The sequence below is a fragment of the Lytechinus variegatus genome, chromosome 8, assembly GCF_018143015.1.
Source record: "Lytechinus variegatus isolate NC3 chromosome 8, Lvar_3.0, whole genome shotgun sequence".
Classification (NCBI taxonomy): domain Eukaryota; kingdom Metazoa; phylum Echinodermata; class Echinoidea; order Temnopleuroida; family Toxopneustidae; genus Lytechinus; species Lytechinus variegatus.
Window position 1 is genome coordinate 18,888,709 of NC_054747.1, and position 18,843 is coordinate 18,907,551.

The 18,843-nt window shown below is 35.6% G+C and overlaps 1 protein-coding gene and 1 pseudogene across 1 annotated transcript; one reads left to right on the forward strand and one right to left on the reverse strand.

Annotated features, from left to right (window-relative positions):
- Positions 1-229: 229 nt before the first annotated feature.
- Positions 230-4,618, forward strand: LOC121420109 (60S acidic ribosomal protein P1-like). Its single transcript, XM_041614643.1, has 4 exons — positions 230-471; positions 2,859-3,048; positions 3,665-3,721; positions 4,382-4,618. The coding sequence occupies exons 1-4, from the start codon at positions 391-393 to the stop codon at positions 4,393-4,395; spliced, it is 342 nt and encodes a 113-aa protein (XP_041470577.1). The 5' UTR covers positions 230-390; the 3' UTR covers positions 4,396-4,618.
- A 7,933-nt stretch (positions 4,619-12,551) lies between these two features.
- Positions 12,552-18,843, reverse strand: part of LOC121420110 — a 35,586-nt pseudogene continuing 29,294 nt past the window's right edge.

Here is an 18,843-nt window from a genome sequence, read left to right on the forward strand (position 1 = left end):
TCGGGCCATTAACATTACGCACGGATGACAGGAATGATCCACTTTTGTAAAAGTTAAATGTGCTGAAATAATTCTTATACATTTATCAAAATAACATATCTCGATATCAGATTCGATTAGTAAAATAAAGGATATTCATAATATATTTGATCTGAAGATACCGTTTTAAAAAAACAATTACAATCGACTTTTAGATGTTTTTTTAAAGCAAAAAAAATAAGATCCAACCCAAAATAAATGAACTTGTCCTTTCCACAGACCTCTTGCAACACGGATAGAAACAAGGTGCACCGTTCTCCATCGAGCTAAGGCCTAAATCGGCGACGTGTACCATTTTTCTTTGCCATCAAGTACTGATTTCCCAAGAAATCGAGCCACTAAATATCAAAGATGTCTTCTGAGGACAATACTTCTGAGCTTGCCTGCGTTTACAGCGCTCTTATCCTCCAAGATGATGAGGTCCCAATCACGGTAATACTTCCCCCATAGTGTGTGCCCATGTATAAAGTTTTGTGTTATGTCCGCAAATCTAAAAATAAGTTTAAAACCTTCAGCATGGCTTATATAAGTTAATTGCAGATTACACCCCATAAAGTTGAATGGGTAGACACTTTCTACTTGGCAAGTATGCCTTGGCTTGTTGAAAAGTGGTGGGGTGTAGGCTATACGTATAATTAATGCAAATGGTATTCTGCACTTTTCATGCTTGTGATGGCACATGCCATGGCATGCATGTTGCCTGTTGGACATCGTTGGCTGTTATTGTTAATGTTGCTGATGATGAAAGCATGAAAGATTAGTCTCAGATGATCCAGTAAAAACTAGTTGGGGCCTAGACTCAATCCAATTTTGATATGTTTGAACTTCGTTGAATGAGTCTGTTTTTGGTTGTGTGCAGGTGTGAGTGAAATATGGAATGCCTGAGCTGAATGCTGTGTGTAATGATGTACAATAATTCGGCAGTTAGGGTAGAGAAATGAGCCTGAATTTGAAACATCTATTTAACTTGTTTTACAGGCCAGCATAGACCCAATCAAAAAAAGAAAAAGAAAGATTAACAGAAAAGAAAGAATTAGAAGGGAAAGAAGCTTTTTCATTTCATCCTCTCAAAGATGGCTCCAAATAAAAGCAGTGGCAAAAGAATAGTCAATTTTTTTTTTACTGCCTGTGTCCACCACATCACAGGAGCCTCGGTAGGAAAGTCCAGATTTCAACTCCGAAATCCCCTTTGAAAAGTTGGCAAATGTTGCCTAACAAATACAGAATCTGTGCCGTATTTTTAGGGCAAGCAGCAGCTTGGCTCAGATATAAGAAGAGGGGTCACCAAGAAATGCACTGAAAATGATGAAATTCTCATAAATTTAGGAGAATATTTTCTAAATGATATAAGAAAAAAAAACCAGCCCCAGGAAAGCTCAACCGCATTGAATATGCACCGAAATCTAATCTGCGACATGCTTGTGGGTTGCCCTTATAGTTGCACAGGGGTTCTGAATGTAATGTGGGCTGAATGGCCACTGCAACTTCTGGGTTGCATACCGTATCGCGTGTGGCTCTTGCACGCACTGACTTTTAAATGTCAAAGTGGGATACTGTCGAATCACAGCCGCAAAACGTGGAAATACATTCTATCAGGGAATTCTCTGTATCCATTGTTAGATTTGTATAAAATATTGTGATGGAAGTTGAAAATAAGATTGCTTTGAAAGTAGACAAATATATTCAACAAATATTTATACAAAATTTCATTTTGTCAAGAGACATTTGAGGTAAAAGAAATATTACAGAAAATCTAAACATTTGGGCAACAAATGAGTCCAAGAAACCGGCTCATGGGGGAGGGCATCATATGGCCTGATATCAGTTGTAGATCAAAGGAGAGTTGAATATAAAATTAAAAGAGGGAGGAAAGTGGAGAATCTGCAGTGACAAACAGGAAAGGACTAACATGTGAGCTAATTTCCAAGGCAGAAAGGATAAGAAAGAACTTTGAGGGGGATAAAAACAGATGCAATGAGAGAAAGTAGAATTTATAGTGTTATTCGATCCAAGGTGAAATCTCGTTGGTTTCTGGCCCAAAGATGGTTGCAAATGGTTTCAGAATGATAATTTTTATCTTGGATCTACAGTTTATACACAAATTATCTGTAGACTGTACAATTAAACAATGTAAAGTGAGTGGATGAACTATGCTGAAAGTCAAAATGTCATGACTTTGCTTGCATAAAATTTAATGAATTATATATATATGAAAAAGAAAAGTGTAGCCTTTGTTTTCCACCTCGGTCATGCGTCAATGATAGTCATTGACATTTAGTGTGATAGTGCATATTTTCATACCTTTCTGTGATCATTGAAGCGTAACTCACAATGCTTCAATAATCATGACATTTCTAATTTTTCTGAGAGTTGAGAGAATATGCTTTGATTTCTTATAAAGTTCTGATCCTTTCCTATTTTGACAGGAAAATGAAATATGAAAATGAATCTAATTACATCTCGGTACACAAGTCAATGAGGTGACAACCGTCAGATATCCATTCTTTTTAAATTGTTTGCGAAATGCGTAATGATTGAAATGTTAGGACCTGTATATTAACTAAAATGCTTGTCGCTACATGTATGTTTGAAATATTTGCAAATGATTTTCGACCGATGCACAGACCCCCATCTTGTGCCTTCTCTCTCGTCTTTATCTTCCTCTTTCTCATCCCCACCCAAAAGCCTTGTTTTTTCAACTTCAAGCTGTTCTCAAGTCGGATACATTGGCTGGCATCATTGCATTGACCAACTCTTTGATCCATTTTTAAATGTTGATCTTCATTTGTTTGTATTGCTATTGAATTCTCTGTCCATAGGCCGACAAGCTTCAAACCTTGATCAAGGCTGCTGGAGTCAGTGTGGAGCCATACTGGTGCAGCCTCTTTGCCAAGGCTCTGTCCAGCGTTGAGTTGTCTACCCTCATCGCCAACGTAGGAGCCGGTGGTGGCGGTGGTGGAGCTGCTGCTGCCCCAGCTGGAGATGCTGCTGGCGAGGCTCCCGCCGAAGGTAAGTCCGGGTACTCTTTCTCAAATTTGTAAACAGATTGTGGAAAGCTACTCAAAATTGTCCCATAGGATTGGTTGATAGCCAGGATGGTCATGGGGAAATTGTTGGTGAAGATGGAAATGATCATGCCCTCTTTTAAAATGTTTGCGATGCAACTGCTGAAGATGAACTAGGTATCTCTGTCATAAGCTTGATTGCAATAATCACAATACAAGTTCAAAGGTAGTGAACTCGTGCATGCCATGTCATTGATTGATACCGTTAGTAAATTTCTTCAAGAAATTTTGGTTGTGAACGTGGAGCTGATGAAGCCACTTCTGAAGGTGAAATAGGATCGTCTTTCATAACATAAAGTTTTGATTGGCCCTTGCAAGTTTCATCCCTATAACTTTTTATGATATTCGAATTATTTCATCATTATTTGCCATCTGACAAAAGACACTTTCCAAAGTCTGGTTTTAATTGGCAAAGAAGCTCAAGTGTCAAACGATCGGAGTATGGATAATCTTTATTCCTGTTGAATGAGCAGTGTTATTTATAGGTTCACATTGGGGAATTCTCTGTATCCAATCTTGCTAATATTGTTCTATCTGCTTTGTTTTTTCCCCCATTACAGAGAAGAAGGAGGAAGTGAAGGAAGAGTCTGAGGAGTCTGATGACGACATGGGTTTCGGTAAGTTCATATTCATCTTTAACCTGCCTATCCAGCGCTGATAATTAATAGGATTTTTTCCCATTTAGTAGGATGTTTAATTGGAAATTGACACTAATAGACCCCCCCCCAAAAAAAATTGGATTTTTGAAAAAGTTGTAACGAAAAATAGGATTTAGGCTTGAAATTAGGATAAAAAGAAATAAAGAATGCGTAGATTTTTTTTGAATACAAATTAAGGTTGGCAGCTCTGCTATTTGGGTATTGGAAATGGATTCAAACACTTGTCAACTACCACAATAATTTTACACTTCATGTTCTATTTTCCTCTGATTTTCTGCTACTCCCCTGAATAGCTTGTAGCCTTTTCACCCATATTCATAAAGCTTTTTTTTATGTACACTTTAGCAAATTTTTCCCAAAGTCATACATCAATTACTTGTACCTCCATTTGATTTCTGTTAACTGTTGTTGAAGAATAATTTTTGGTTTTCTTTATTCCATGACTCATTTTTCGTGTAACAGTGTATCTTCCTTTTTTTCTCTCTTTTTTTTTTTTTGGGGGGTCTTTTACTGTTGAATTCCCTCAAGTTTATTTTGGTGAATCTTACAAATGCATGCCCTCATTATCAATTTAAATTCTTAATTTTTTTCTCCGCTTCCCTCATCTTCTAATCACAGGTCTGTTCGACTAGAAATCTTGGACATGCCCCTCTGCCTCTCAACACCATCGCTGCCCGTTCCAAAGCAGGCCACCAATCATCGGCATTTACCATCACGTCAAAAATAGTGATGCATCTATGTATAGGAGAGATAATCCATCTCTGCATCGTAGCTGTAACATCAATGGACTATTTGTCAGTGTGAATAAATTGCCTTTGTGAGCCAGGCAGTCTTTGATTCTTGTGGCAAACGCAACCAATTGTTTCACTGTTTTATTTCTTCTATTTGTTCATGCATTGTGTGTTTGGTGTTTTTTCTCTTGACCTAGCAAGATGGGCCGATGCTGCAGGGCAAGGATACCCTTGTACTGTATGTATCTCAAAATAGCAGAGTGATATGAAAACGTGGCAAAAATTGGATGCATGCCCCGCTCCCCTCGCCCCTTTACATGACCAGGCAGCTTCATTATCTGTGAGATTGAAAGAGCCATTGGCACATTTACAAGTGTCGGAAATCAAACATGATTGCCCAGAAACCAAGTTGTAGTAGGTCCATGGTGAAACCTATGAACTAATCCCGTTATTGGTGCTTTATTTAAAAAAATAATATTTAAAAAAAAATATGGACAACAGGACAAGTTTCTTTTATGGATGTTAATTACCTGAGGAAAATAGTTCATGAGGAAATCAAAATTGTCCTTGTATACTTTGCCGTTGTGGTGACTACTGTGGTAACAAGGCTCAGCAGCCAACCACAATCAAGGTTTCCATTGTAGTTGCTATAATGGCAAAGTTGCAATAGTTGTATTTATGAAACGGGGGCCCAGGTGTTTGCTAATGCAGGTTTGACTGTATTTTAGGGTTAAAAGAGATGAAATGGGTGAAGAAGTGTGATGTGAGGGAATAGGGGAGAGTTTCCGTGCACAGTCCAAATCCAGAGGGCTAATCTGAAAAAAAAATTAACTATTACAATTTACATTTACCAGAATATTAAAGCGTAACACCTTGTCTTTCTACTGATACCCTGCATTGCTCAACTCTCAGATATAGATTCTATTTTTCTGCAGTTTATGTAAAATAGCAAGCTTCTTGGCCTGCATACATTAACATGCCCGCAAAAGGACTTTGATCTGATCACGTCCACCGACAGAAATCACTTGGCTAGGGCAGCGGTGAAAATTACATCTCCGCCCTTCATGCCAAAACATGGAAAAAATGGAATTTATACCTGATGTCTTCAACATCAACCAGTAGAGTCAGTGGTGTTCAGAGGCACAAGTAGGGTATTGTTAAAAGCTGAGGAGTTGCACTTTCTTTCATTATTTGGAAAATGTAAAGTGAAATATTCAATATCTGAATATCAGACCTTGAAAAATATTGGGTTGCCAATTATATGTGCACTGGAGAGTGGTCTCTGCAAATGTGGGTGGTGGATGCAGGGGGGGGGGGGCTGTTACCTGTACTGCTATCCACTGACAAAAGCAAGCAACTCTTGAATGAGTTTCTTTGAGGGTTTTTTTTTTTTTTTAATGTGGGCATATATAGAGAGCCCCTTGCTTTTTAAATGTCTTTTTTTCCAGAAATAGGGGGCCTTTAGGATCTTGAAGAGAACAGTAAATAATATCCCAAATAGAGAAAAAAAAAATCAATTTTGAAAGGAAATAGAATTGCTTCCTAATGTCAGTGGATGGCAGTTAAGTGGTTGAAGACTCCTGGTTGAAGTTAATGCCACAGTCGTACCAATGAAACCAACCAATAGAATGTCATTGGAAACAACATTTATTGTTCTGGGGGGGTGTTTCACAAAAATTTAAATACGACTTAGAGTCGCACTTAAATGTCTAGTTGCATTCGTTATAAAAGGCATGACCTCATTGGTTGGATCATGCCATGAGGACGCACACTTCAGCATATTGATCAACGAGATTGCGCGTTGCATTTCATGTACACGTTGGCATTTACGTGCAACTTTTTTCTTAAGTCATACTGAAATCTTTGTAAAACACCCCCCTGGAGTCAGTTTGGCATGTGTGACTGAGCATGAGAGGTTCGAGGGCAATTTTTTGTGAGCGAAACAGTATTTTGAGCAAGCTCGGAAAGGTGTGTGGTGGCCCAAAGATTCATTAGTTTTGTTACTGATGTGCAAAAGCAGCTGTCCCATATGTTGTGTATTGAAATTTACATAAGTTCCCATTTTTTAATGGTTCATGAGTCAATGACATGAAAATATTTCTAATGGCCAGATATCCATCTCGTCTCATTTCTTCTCGTACCCTTGTCCCTTTTCCGACTTTGGTGCATATTTCAAGTTTGGTTTAGAATTTCAAAAAAAAACAAGTCAACACAAGTGACTTTGTACAAATGAATATTATACAAATGGGTCCCGTCCTATTGTCCAGTGTTATCCCTTTCTAATTCTTTATTTCCTTTTAATCATCCCCCTCCCTCGTTCCCTCCCTGTCTCACCCCCCCCCCCCCTTCCTCTCTCCCTCTCATTCTCCATTTCTATCTTTTCTTTTGTCCCCTTTACCTCTGTTTAGCTTGAAAAATCATTATCAGGAAAGAAACCAATCCTCACTAAAAATGTTATGTATATCAATTTCATTTAAGTGAGTTTATTCTTGAATACACCTTTAAACATGTCTACAACATCATCAATAACAAAATATGAACATGTACTAGTATGTAGCAGAAGCCATGAAAGTATAAGCTAAATGAAAGTTGAAGAAAAAGAAAAGACTTTTGAATGGAACAATAATCACTTTGCAAAAAGGTCTTTTCACATGAAAAACAAAAACTTTTACACTGGCATTAATATATGTTCAGTGTTTGTTCTGTTTCATGCTCATGTAAAACTACTGGATCAAAGATTTCACAATTGGTTCATTAAAATATGAACTTACATTGGGGTGTAATGCAACAAATCTAGACATTGCATAACAGCATTATAATCATTTATATGGCAAATTTCATCAAGTTGCATTCTTACTTTATTTAATCCTAAACTTTCAAATATAAGGATCTGTTAAAAGCAACCATTCATAATTACTGATGGTGAAAGACTAGCCACGAATAAGTTGCAACATCTCTTAATCAGACACGGCATTCATTATATATTCAAATTGCTATTTAATGTAGTTCGGGACTAATTTAATAGTTTCCTGAGTAAAACATTCATCAAGGGTGAAAAAAGACTTTATATCACACGCGAAAACATAAACATCTGATAAATATCATTAAAAATAAAATTTAATACAACTGTGAGATGCCTCGTACCACAACAGATTTCAAGAAAATGAGATGTATTCTATTGAAACAGATCTTTACACTAATGGGACGTCACAAGAAACGTGCGAACAATTGCAAATCCATTGGGGGTTCCTAAATCCAATCATATGCAATGCAACTACTTAACAATTTGCAATCGGTTGCTGAACTGCTTCTTGAAACAAGAACTGTAAATTGATTTTCACAGCTAAAATTGATCTATCAATCATTTACTTGCAACAGAAATTTGCGATTGATCGTGAATATTTTCTTGCAACATCCATTTCAGCATAGGACCATGATTGAAGGTAGCGCCATTGTATCCTGATCATTGCAAGACAACCTAACGGTGATGTCTTCTTTTCTCTCTCTCAACTGAAAATTAGGGGTGTTATAGAGTTACATGCATGAAGGCAATTCAAGGGGCACGTGTCAGCTCCCCTGCCCCCATAAAATTTTAAATTTTGTATGTATGGCAGCCTCTGGAAGATGTGCCTATTCATTAATCTATTCATTGATTAATTCATTCATTTATTCATTCATTCATTTTATTAATTCATTCATTTTTTTCATTGATTGATTCATTCATTCATTTTATTAATTAATTCATTTTTTTCATTGATTGATTTATTCAATCATTCATTTATCTACATAGTCATTTATTCACAAATCAATTTATTCATTCATTTATGTCAACTATTTAGGCCTTCAAATAACTATTGAGGCAAGTCAGCAAGTAAGTACCAACTAATATTTCAAATTAATAATAGGGAATTACTTAAATATACTGACTGTTATATTTAGAAATTTTTCAAAGAAGGTATGTTAATTTTTGGAATTATAATAGCTAATTGAGAAAAGTTAAACCACATTCAAATACAATGTATTGTAATTCCAGTTTGATGTGTGAATTATTTGCTCTCTGTATCATTTTATTGTCCCAATAAAGCAGATACCAATCAAGAAAAAGAAAACTATTATTTTGAAGATACCATAACATATAAAATAGCAGAAGGAATGTCAATTCTAATGCGATCTGGGGCGTTTCATCAACATTTTTATCCAACAAGTTGTCGGATCTGACAACTTTCTTTCCTTTTGACTGGATTAGAAGCAATGTTACAATGATAAACTGTAGGATAAAATGGGATTTGTAGGATAAAATGTCCTCTCATGAAATGCTCCACTGGGCTAGTATGTAAGAAAAGCTATACATGACGTAATGTGACTTTCTCCCAGCTCTACTTTGAAACCAGAGTGCATCCTAAACTGGTAATAAAGAAAGTTGTTACTTCTGGGTCCGTTTCATAAAACAAACTTACAATAACGGTTATAAGCTACTAAAATCCTTCAATCTGATAGGCTGTTGGTGAATTTGTCATAAAAATCTTGCGTTTGCTATTGTAACAAATCTTTATGAAACTGGACTCTGAAGGCATAAAATCAGGGATCATATCTGACTGATATGCATCTGTTTACCTTTGATCATATGTTTTCTGCTTCTAATTTCACTCATTCTTAGCAACTCAATTTGGGTATTAATATTGATAAGAACGTGAAACATAATGACTTGTCGTGCAATTAAAGAAAGAAAAGTACATTAATAAATGTAGGTAGAAAACATAATTTGGCAAGTTAGAAAGCAATTAAAAATGTTATAAATACAATAATCTTCATCTCATTATATAAGAATTTCAATATATACAAACAAAAGAGTTTAGAATGGAAGGAAACAAGGCAAATATATATATATTCATGTAATTAAAATCAAGTAAATCATATGAACCAACTTTCCCCATTACCTTTGACAGAGAATAGTGTCATTTCAATCCATGCATCTATATTTCTATATGTATATCAATGACATATATCTACAATATTAAGAATCGCAAAGCAGGTCATGATACGTAGGGCATTAACCACGATGCATCGGGATTACATTCTAAAAAAACAAGCAACACCCAAACTTTAGCAAAGGATTATGGAAAGTATTGTCCGCTATGCTACTTCACACCAAGTAAAAAACCAACTATAAAGTGACTGATGATACGTAATTGGAAATAATGTAAATGATTTGCCATTGTTACTGTGGCATTATCATTGAGCTTGTTAACCGTCACCGATTTTGTGCCCCAATCGGGGGTTGGTTAACTTTTCTGGTGTTTTATACCTTATCCAAGAGTTGTGTACTTTTTACAATCAAAACAGGACCCCAAAAATTACAAAAAGGAAGCTTGACTTACAAAACTACTTACAAAACCACAGGCATTTTCAATCGAAGATGAGGAAACTCTTCTCAACTGTAATCTCTGATTTTTGCATATTCCCTTTCATAAGTTTTGAAATTGCATACTCCTTTCATAAAGACAAAGAGGAGGGGGTATTCAAATGCCTCCACCCTATTCCCTCCCTGTACCAGACACAAACTGACAGTCCTACATGTTTTCTGAAATATGATGAAATATGATTTCTAATTTTAAAAAGAATAGGGGTTCAATCAAATGGTGTTGAAATGGAATCTATCAGGTGTACTGCCAAAAATAAAACGAATCGTAGTACTTCTAGAACACAAGGAAAAATAAACATGTTAAAACAAACAAACGATAATAAACAACTAATAGTACCAAAGTTGACAAAGACATTTCAAATGTTAAGAGCAAAAAAGGGCAAATATAAAAACTTTCAACTTGAGCCATGGTTAACAGACTAAGTTGTTATAAACAGAGGCAGAAATCCGGAGAATAATTTGGTGACGATTCAGAGAAAAAAAGGGGACAAAGTAATGTGTATATCTTTTGATTAAACAAAATATTAGAGACAAATTGGTAGAAATTAAATAGCTTAACAGTTGCCCTTGATTTCCTTTGTGTTGGTTTCAATGACAAAATTCCTTGAACCTTCACATTTCTTCCTGAAAGTAAATGGAGTAGTAAAATCATGGAAATGAAAGATTTCCACCATGATAAGCATCATTTTTATATACCTTCTAAATCAGTATGGAATATAAATATCTTTCCAAGATCTAAAGGGAATTTAAAAACGTTCAATGAGATTGAAACATAATAATGTAAAGCTGTGACATAATACTTACAAAAAATTACTTTCCACGCTGAAAAACATGAGTTTCTCCCAATATCAGAATAAAAAATATTTTTCTTTATAATATCAGTTGTTCAACTAATAATACTCTGTTGAAAGCTTGATATATAAATGTAATAAAATAGTTTTTCACCTCCACTTGGCATTTCCTCTAAAACAACATGTTTGGTTTCAAGACTAAGCATTCCTAGAGTCAAGATTTGACCCCCTTTTCAATCTAAACAGATGATTCTATGTCCAAGATAAATATGTTATAATATGTTATAAACAATGAAAGCTGTGTATGAAAGGAACAAATGATTTATGAAAGGATTATCATATAAAAAAATCAGATTAAAAAGCATTTTCCTCATCAGCATTTTCAACTTTTCACCTCCACTTGCTTTTTTCTAACAACATAATCGTTTCAAGAGTAAGCATGCTGAGTTAAAGTTCTACCCCTTTTTAGATCTTAACAGATGATACAATGTCAGAGATAAATATGTTGTAAACACTGAAAGTTGTGTATGAAAGAAAAAAAAAATTTATGAAAGGATATATGTATAAATTGCTCTAAGCATGAAAGAACACCATCAAAACAATATTTTCTAGCCAAAGATTAAAAAAAGAGAGATGAAAGACAGTTTACACGTACCTCTACAGAGTTGTAAACAAGAAATAAAATACATCTTCTTAAAAACAAGAACAAATATCAACTTCATATGAAAAATATTTGTTCAGCTTGAAGTTGTTTGTGCAAAGGCTTTACTACCAGCATCATTTTAAGTATATGGGACTCATGATGGACTATTTTTAGTAAAACAATTAATTTTCTTTTCCATGTACATTTTATAGATTCCTGTACATGTTCATAGTTAGCTGCATCTCCTTAAAATGACGATTTTAACTTTATATGAAAACATATATGTTTATCTTGAAGTAGTTTTTGCAAAAATTTTACAATACAACCAACATGATTTAAAGTATATGGGATATGCACATGATTTTGAAGATATTCTCATTTTTTCCCATGACATACAATACCTCAACCTGTTCAGAGTTGTGTTTCCCCATGAAAAATATATCTACACACTTTACCTAAACCTGAAATAGAATATAGTTTGAAACGATTCCAATTTATGAATAGCATGCAAATGAAATATTTAAAGCTTGGTATATAAATAAAATTAAAACAAATATATATATATAACATTGATAATCTCAAAACATATTTATATACAGTATACATCAACACTTCCTACAACAGAGACTCTTGATAAAAATAGAAAATTGTACAAGATATTTCATTAGTAGTATACACAGCCAATTAAATGTATATACATAGATAGGTAAATGTACAGTTATATTAAAATTTGACCTCTGTTGGTATAAGCACAAGGCTGACATTAGGCCTAAAAATGGGTATGTTGCCCTCATCCGACAGAACGTAAATTGCAAAAATAATAACAGTCGCATGTTTTTAGCAAACAAACAATCCACAAATGCAATGTTTCTGTGAGAAAAAGGTCAGGGGAGTGTTTCATCAACATTTTCATCCGACAAGTTGTCAGATCTGACATTTTTCTCTGATGTTGATTGGCTGAGAGGTACTGTTACTATGGTAACTGTCGGATAAAATGAAATTTGTCAGATAAAACGTCCGACAAGTCCTTTCATGAAACGCCCTCCAGATATGGATGAAGAATTAGCTCAAATTTGTATTCAATAGCTTAACAAAGCACTTTATAATGCTTTTTGACATGTTTGATGGAATAAATGAATCATTCCATGCGAGATTTTCCTTGTTAAGCGCAGCAAGCAAAATACCTGTTTTTTTTTAAGAAAAAGGAGGCCAACCGACCAGCCAAACTTTCTGATTTTGGGCTGATGAAAGCAACATAACAAACTTTTTAGGACTTATAATATAATATCATCTGTTTGGAACATGATGGAATGTCTGCTTTACAGAGATTCCGAGGCTATGAAATGTTCTTGAAAATGGTACGTGCAAGCACTTGCTTCCTAAAACCTCCCAGGCTTGGCCAAGTCTGCATCAAGGTTGTTTACAGTATAGAGTACTTCTACATGTAGGCCTATTGCATTTAGCATGCTCTACGGAAATGGATCTCAGCGGACAGTTGGCTTTCAACGGGGATTTGCCATTCAAAGACACCATGGCAGGAATCTTCCATTACAGTTCCAGAAAGATGAGATTTTAGTTTGATAGACATGATAATAGACCAGTATGTATCATCCTTTATATAGAATTATGACCCTTGGTTGTACAGAATATGGTAAACTGCTTCAATAACGTACATCATCATTCAAAAATGATAGCATAAAGTAGTTTCATTATTACTCATTAAAATCTACAGAGCATACATGTACATACATGAAAATTTTCTAGCACCCAACAAAGCAATGAATCTTCGAAAAATGAAAGAGTGTAAACATCAGTCGAGTGTAAAACGGGGAAGTTCACTCCGACGAAAAACATTACCAGAAAAAAATGATAAGTATTGGTGAAGGTTTGAGGAAAATCCATTGATTTGGATTTTAGATCAACAGCCATTCTCTACAAGCAATTTGCCTTCATTACGGTCCTAGCCATGTTTTGTATTATCTATTGCATATGTACACTGTATGATTAGTATATTGATAGTTTTATGGTTGAATAAAATGATTGAAATTGAAAAATTTAAATTTGAAATATTCACTTCTTTACTTTTCATTAATTTAATATTCATTCAAAATATCTTGATTTCGTCAACTTGCAAAATACTAGGTATGAAACTATCAAAAATGTAGGAAAGCATTTTCATGGTTATTGCCTTAATATATAAAGGATTTTATCAATGCATTTATCATCAAACGAGAGGCATACAGTCCTAAAGACCCTCTAGGGGGCATTTTATAAATTTTCCTTTTATAATGCAGGTTTGATTGGCTGAGTAAATAGATGTCTGTTACTATGGTAGCTGTCAGATAATGACACCTTGTTACAGGTGACGCATTTCATGAAGGAGTCCCCTTGATAGAGACCAATATCTTGGTGGGATGATCATCGTTGCCATGGAAAAAAGATAATGTGGTCATACGCACCTACTTCTTCAAGAAAACTAGGTGCAACCGTAGAAAGAAATCAATGATAAAATTCCTTTCAACCTGCCCCTCTTACAACAATTATACATCCAAGTTCCCGGAACACAAAGGTTAGCAATTGATCGTACGCTTGATTTTCACGATTGATTGTACATTGTAGTCAATGGAATCAATCGTAGAAAAATGTTCTACGATCATTGCTAACCTTTGTATTACGGGCCCCAGAACACTAGGAAATTTTAATACTCGGCCTATACCACTAATATTAGTGGTATAGCATCGCAATTTGCTCCACATTTTTGAAAGACTGCTATGCATTTAAGTCTTTTGTATAGCATATTTTTACATACGACTGTACATTACTTAGTTGAGAGCTTTTCTATTCAAATTTGTAAAGCAAAATTATTCCTTGCTTAACCTCAGCTCAATTTCATAAAACTTGTTATCGATGATAACTTACAAACCACTGTTATAAATTGCTAAAATCACTACATTAAGATTGGCTGATCATAAAAGTATTTCATCTATTTGTTATTAATAACAAGGTTTGGTTGATAGCAATTTTGTCATAGAAATTTAGTATTTGTTTTTTAATCACAAGTTTCATGAAACAGAGTCAAAATCTGCGTAGGTCCTTCACAAGATGAAGTAAACTTCATCAGTATTGGTTCTGCCCTTGTGAGAAGAAATTTTCTGGTTCGTAGATCATTCAAGCCGAAAGATAGAAGTCCCGAATCTCCTCTAGGTGTAGAATGCTTATATCCTTGTCTCTTTTACTGGTAGACTTTCGATCATATGATTATTATTTGTGTTCTTAGCTTTCACAGTCACAAGATTCGGCCTCACCCGTTCTTCTTTGGAAAGGTGCCGTGTCGGGGGGACCGGTTTCGTTTTCTTCCGCGACGAATCCCCCTTGTTCGCCGAGTCGTCTCCTTTAGCACCGCTGCCTTCCATCGGTTTGACCGCCTCGTAACTATGCTGTGGCTGATGATGCCATACGTCGTTCTTTCGCTCATCCTCGTCCCCTTTGCTCTTTCGGTGTCGCGACTTCTTCTTCTTTGCGTTCTCCTCCACCGCCTGGTACGTGTGCTCCCTGCGCACCCAAAGATCGGGGTTCGGCCTATGCTCACTAATATGCACCATTCCTTCGTCGACCGGTGACCTACTGGGCGACGGGAGGTCATCGTCATCAATCGACTGATAGTTATTCTCCGCGATTAAAGAGTCATTCACGTAATTCCTGACGTCACTATTCGGCAGGGGCGTATCATCCACGTCGGCGTAAATGTCTGAATAGCTATTCATAGCGTGATTGTTCGCTGACGGCGTAGCACCAGTTGAAATATTCCTCGGGACACCATGGTTAGGGGATCGGTGCGGCTGCATGACGGCGATCGTCTTACGCCCCTTCTCTACTTTCGCGTAGAGAGCGCCGAAATCCTCCCCCTCGGCCGCGTCACTGTTATTTCTCTTGTGATTGTTATTATTGACGTGGTGTGTCTCCGGCTTCCCTTGTTTGTTGGATGTCTTATCCACTTTGGCATAAAGCTGATCAAAGTCTTTCTGCTCTCCCTTCATCTCTTCCTGATTGCCATTGCTGTTTGAGCTGGCCTCTAGAGGGGGCTTCTCGGTCTGCGTCTTCTCAACGACTGCATACGGCTCAGGGTCATCATCGTAATTGGAAGCACCTAGACAAAAGATGCAATAACAAGTCAGAATGTCGAAACTATCACTTCGTAATAACAGAATTCCAATAACCGATTATGTCAATATTTAAAGTGAATTTTGCCAGTTTAAAAATTTCTCAAATGAGTCTCTATAGTTACATCATAAAACTGAGATAAATGTTAGATCAAATCAAGTAATATGCTTCATTGTTTAGTACAATGTAGGAGGAAAAAAGGAAATGGCTTTTTATATCATTATACATGAAAGTGCTCTTTTTCCCTCTCCAAATTAAACAATGTCTAAAAACATCTCTTGTTTTATTGAACGAATGCTAGCATTTAGTCTATGTTGAAAATAAATTGTAACCAAATCCTGTGTTCTACATCATCTAAAAAGTAAAAATTTGACCGAAGATAACAGTAAGTACTAAGTAAATCAAACGCATCTCTTACCAGGTGGGCGGGGCCTGTTGTCCTCGGTGATTTCTTCATAGACACGCCCCCTTCCCATGCCAGGGAATGTCTAGATGGTTCAAAGGAAAGAAAGAGGGTGTAAAGACAAAGATAGAAATGGTTGCCAAGGTGATTGTGGCTCAGGGTTAGTCGCAGTGGGAAACACTGGTATATACCGGTATCTACTGCCTCGTTTATATTTGAGGGAATTGGGAAATAATTGGGATAGACTATGAAATATACTTCTTGAACATTTCCAGGTATTGTCCAGGTGGGTGTTTCATAAAGCTATTCGTAAGATACCAATGACTTTATGCACGACTGGTGATCCTTTCTTGTGCTATCTGGTATCCCTATGTAATTGAGTTATGACCAAAGATCATGTTCCAGTCGTAGGTAAAGTCGTTCGTAACTTTACAAACAGCTTTATTTGATTTGATTTTGATTTTATTTTATTTCTGCATTCACATCAATATCAGAATTACAAAATGCATATATATACAATATTTACAAAGGTTATAACAAAATAATAACAGTCGCATAGTATAAATATTGTAAATAAATATTAACAAAAAAAGATGTGTCATATATTTTTTCAAAACAAGATTATAAATGAATGCAGGAGACCACCATCGTGAGCGATTAGGCTTGATGATGATGGAGGCCTCATAAAAGGTACGTAATAGTTCTTCATTGATCAAGTGGGTGCTGTGCAGGTGTAGGTGCAGGTGCGGCAAAGAGCAGTTGAAATATTACGTTTAAGAGGGGGCTGCGTAAGATGTAATAATAAAACGTTTAATGTTAGCTTTCAAGGAGTAGATTGTTAAACATGATTTGATATTGTCTGGAAGATTGTTCCAAATATCGGGACCGTGATGTCGAATGGATTTGTGGGTTATTAATAATTTTGGGTTAGTGAGGTGGAGGTTTCCAGATATGCGGGTTGGGTAGGAATGGACAGACCTGTTGAATCTAAACATATTATTAAAAGACTGGGGAAGTTGATTGTTAAAATACTTAAACATGAATACAGCAATTTGAATCTTATTAATATCAAAGATTTTTAATGTTTTGAGTCTGTGAAACAATGGGTCAGTATGAGCCAAGTAATGTGAGCCTGTACATATACGGATAGCTCTTTTTTGTAGTTTAAATATAGAGTTTAGTTTAGAAGAGCCACAGTTTGCCCAAACGATATTGCAGTATGATATATATGGAAGAACTAACGAATTGTATAATAAGAATAAAGTTTTATGAGGAAGAAGGAATTTTAACTTTGAGATGATTCCAATACTTTTTGAAACGCACATTGTAACATGGTGTATGTGTTGGTTCCAAGAGAGAAATTCATCCATAATTACACCTAAAAATTTTGAATTGGTTTTCTGTTCTAAAGGCGTACCGTCAATGTTAATGTAAATCGGTGTGTTGATATTATGAGATTGATGTCTGAAATACATAAAATGTGTCTTTTTTGTATTTCAATTTATGAAACACCTACTAGGTGTATTTTAAAGGGGAATCCAGCCTTGGCCATAAAATGTTGTGTTGGGAAGGAGAAAAATAAATTAAACAGAATGGTGAAAGTTTGAAAGAAATTGGACAAGCAATAAGAAAGTTATAGCTGCTTTAAAATTGAGATCACTAATACTATGTAGATTTCAAATTGGCAACTGGGTAAGTAAATTATGACAAGGGGCAAGGACAACTTTCCCATAGGCCATGTACTTTATTATCAGGAATTTGTGGTTTTCTCCTAAGTACCCATTCCCCTGGGGCAGTAATCTAAATATAACCCATGTAGTATATTGTTTTATGTCCTCATGAAAGAAAAATATAATTTTGAATAAAACTTTTGGGAAAAATGACATTTTAGCCATAATATGTATTGGAGTACATGGAAGAGTAGTCCTTGCCTTACATCACTATGACATCCAATATGCGGCCAATTTGAAATCTCCATGGGTATAGTGATTACCAATATTTACAACTTTTAAAAATTCATATCTTTCTTTTTGTTTGTCCAATATTGTTCAAACTTTCACCTATCAACTTGTCTGATTTTTCTTTTCCTTATAAAAACAAGTTTTTATTTGGGTTGGATTCCCCTTTAAGTATATTCTAGCATTTCTCTGTACAATCATGTACATCTGCAGTACATCCCAGCATTTAAGAGTTTTGGGAAATAATTGGGAAATACTATGAAATATACTTCTTGAATATTTGCAGGTACCGTCCATGTGTATTTCAAGCCTATTCTAGCATTTCCCTGTACAATCAATGTACATCTGCAGTATATCCCAGAATTTAAGAGTTTTCCCAGTATTTCCCACCTAGGCAGGATATACCTTTCAAATTTTCCTGTTAAACTGCTATCCCTAGTTCATATGATTGCTTGTTGATGATTTCAGGGCCCCGTCTTTACAAAGAGTTACAATGATTCAATCAATCGTAACTCTATGGAAATCCATCAGTGTTATAATTTTTTCTACAGAAAATCTGCAAATTGTCCTTTGTAAACAAAGGAGAACACACCAAATTGCCAAGAAAACAATGAATTTATGTAATTTACGTCATAACTAGAAAACATTTTGAACATTCATGTATTTTAGCTGTTCAAGATGTTGCTGGCCATCCATAGTTGTGATTGATCGGATCAATCGCAACTCTTTGTAAGACGGGCCCCTGAGATCTTCTTGACACTTCTTGGCTCTGTCTTACTAGAGTTATGACTGATCCTATCAATCTCAACTCTATGGAAATCCATCCATACCATAATTTCATATCATACTTCCCTCCTCAGCCCCCCCCCCTTCCACTCATACACTAAGATGGTATTGTTGAATATAATTCGTGATCGTTTTCCAGAGTTACCACAAAGTCAAGCTTAGCTTATAGTGGAAACCCTGCAACC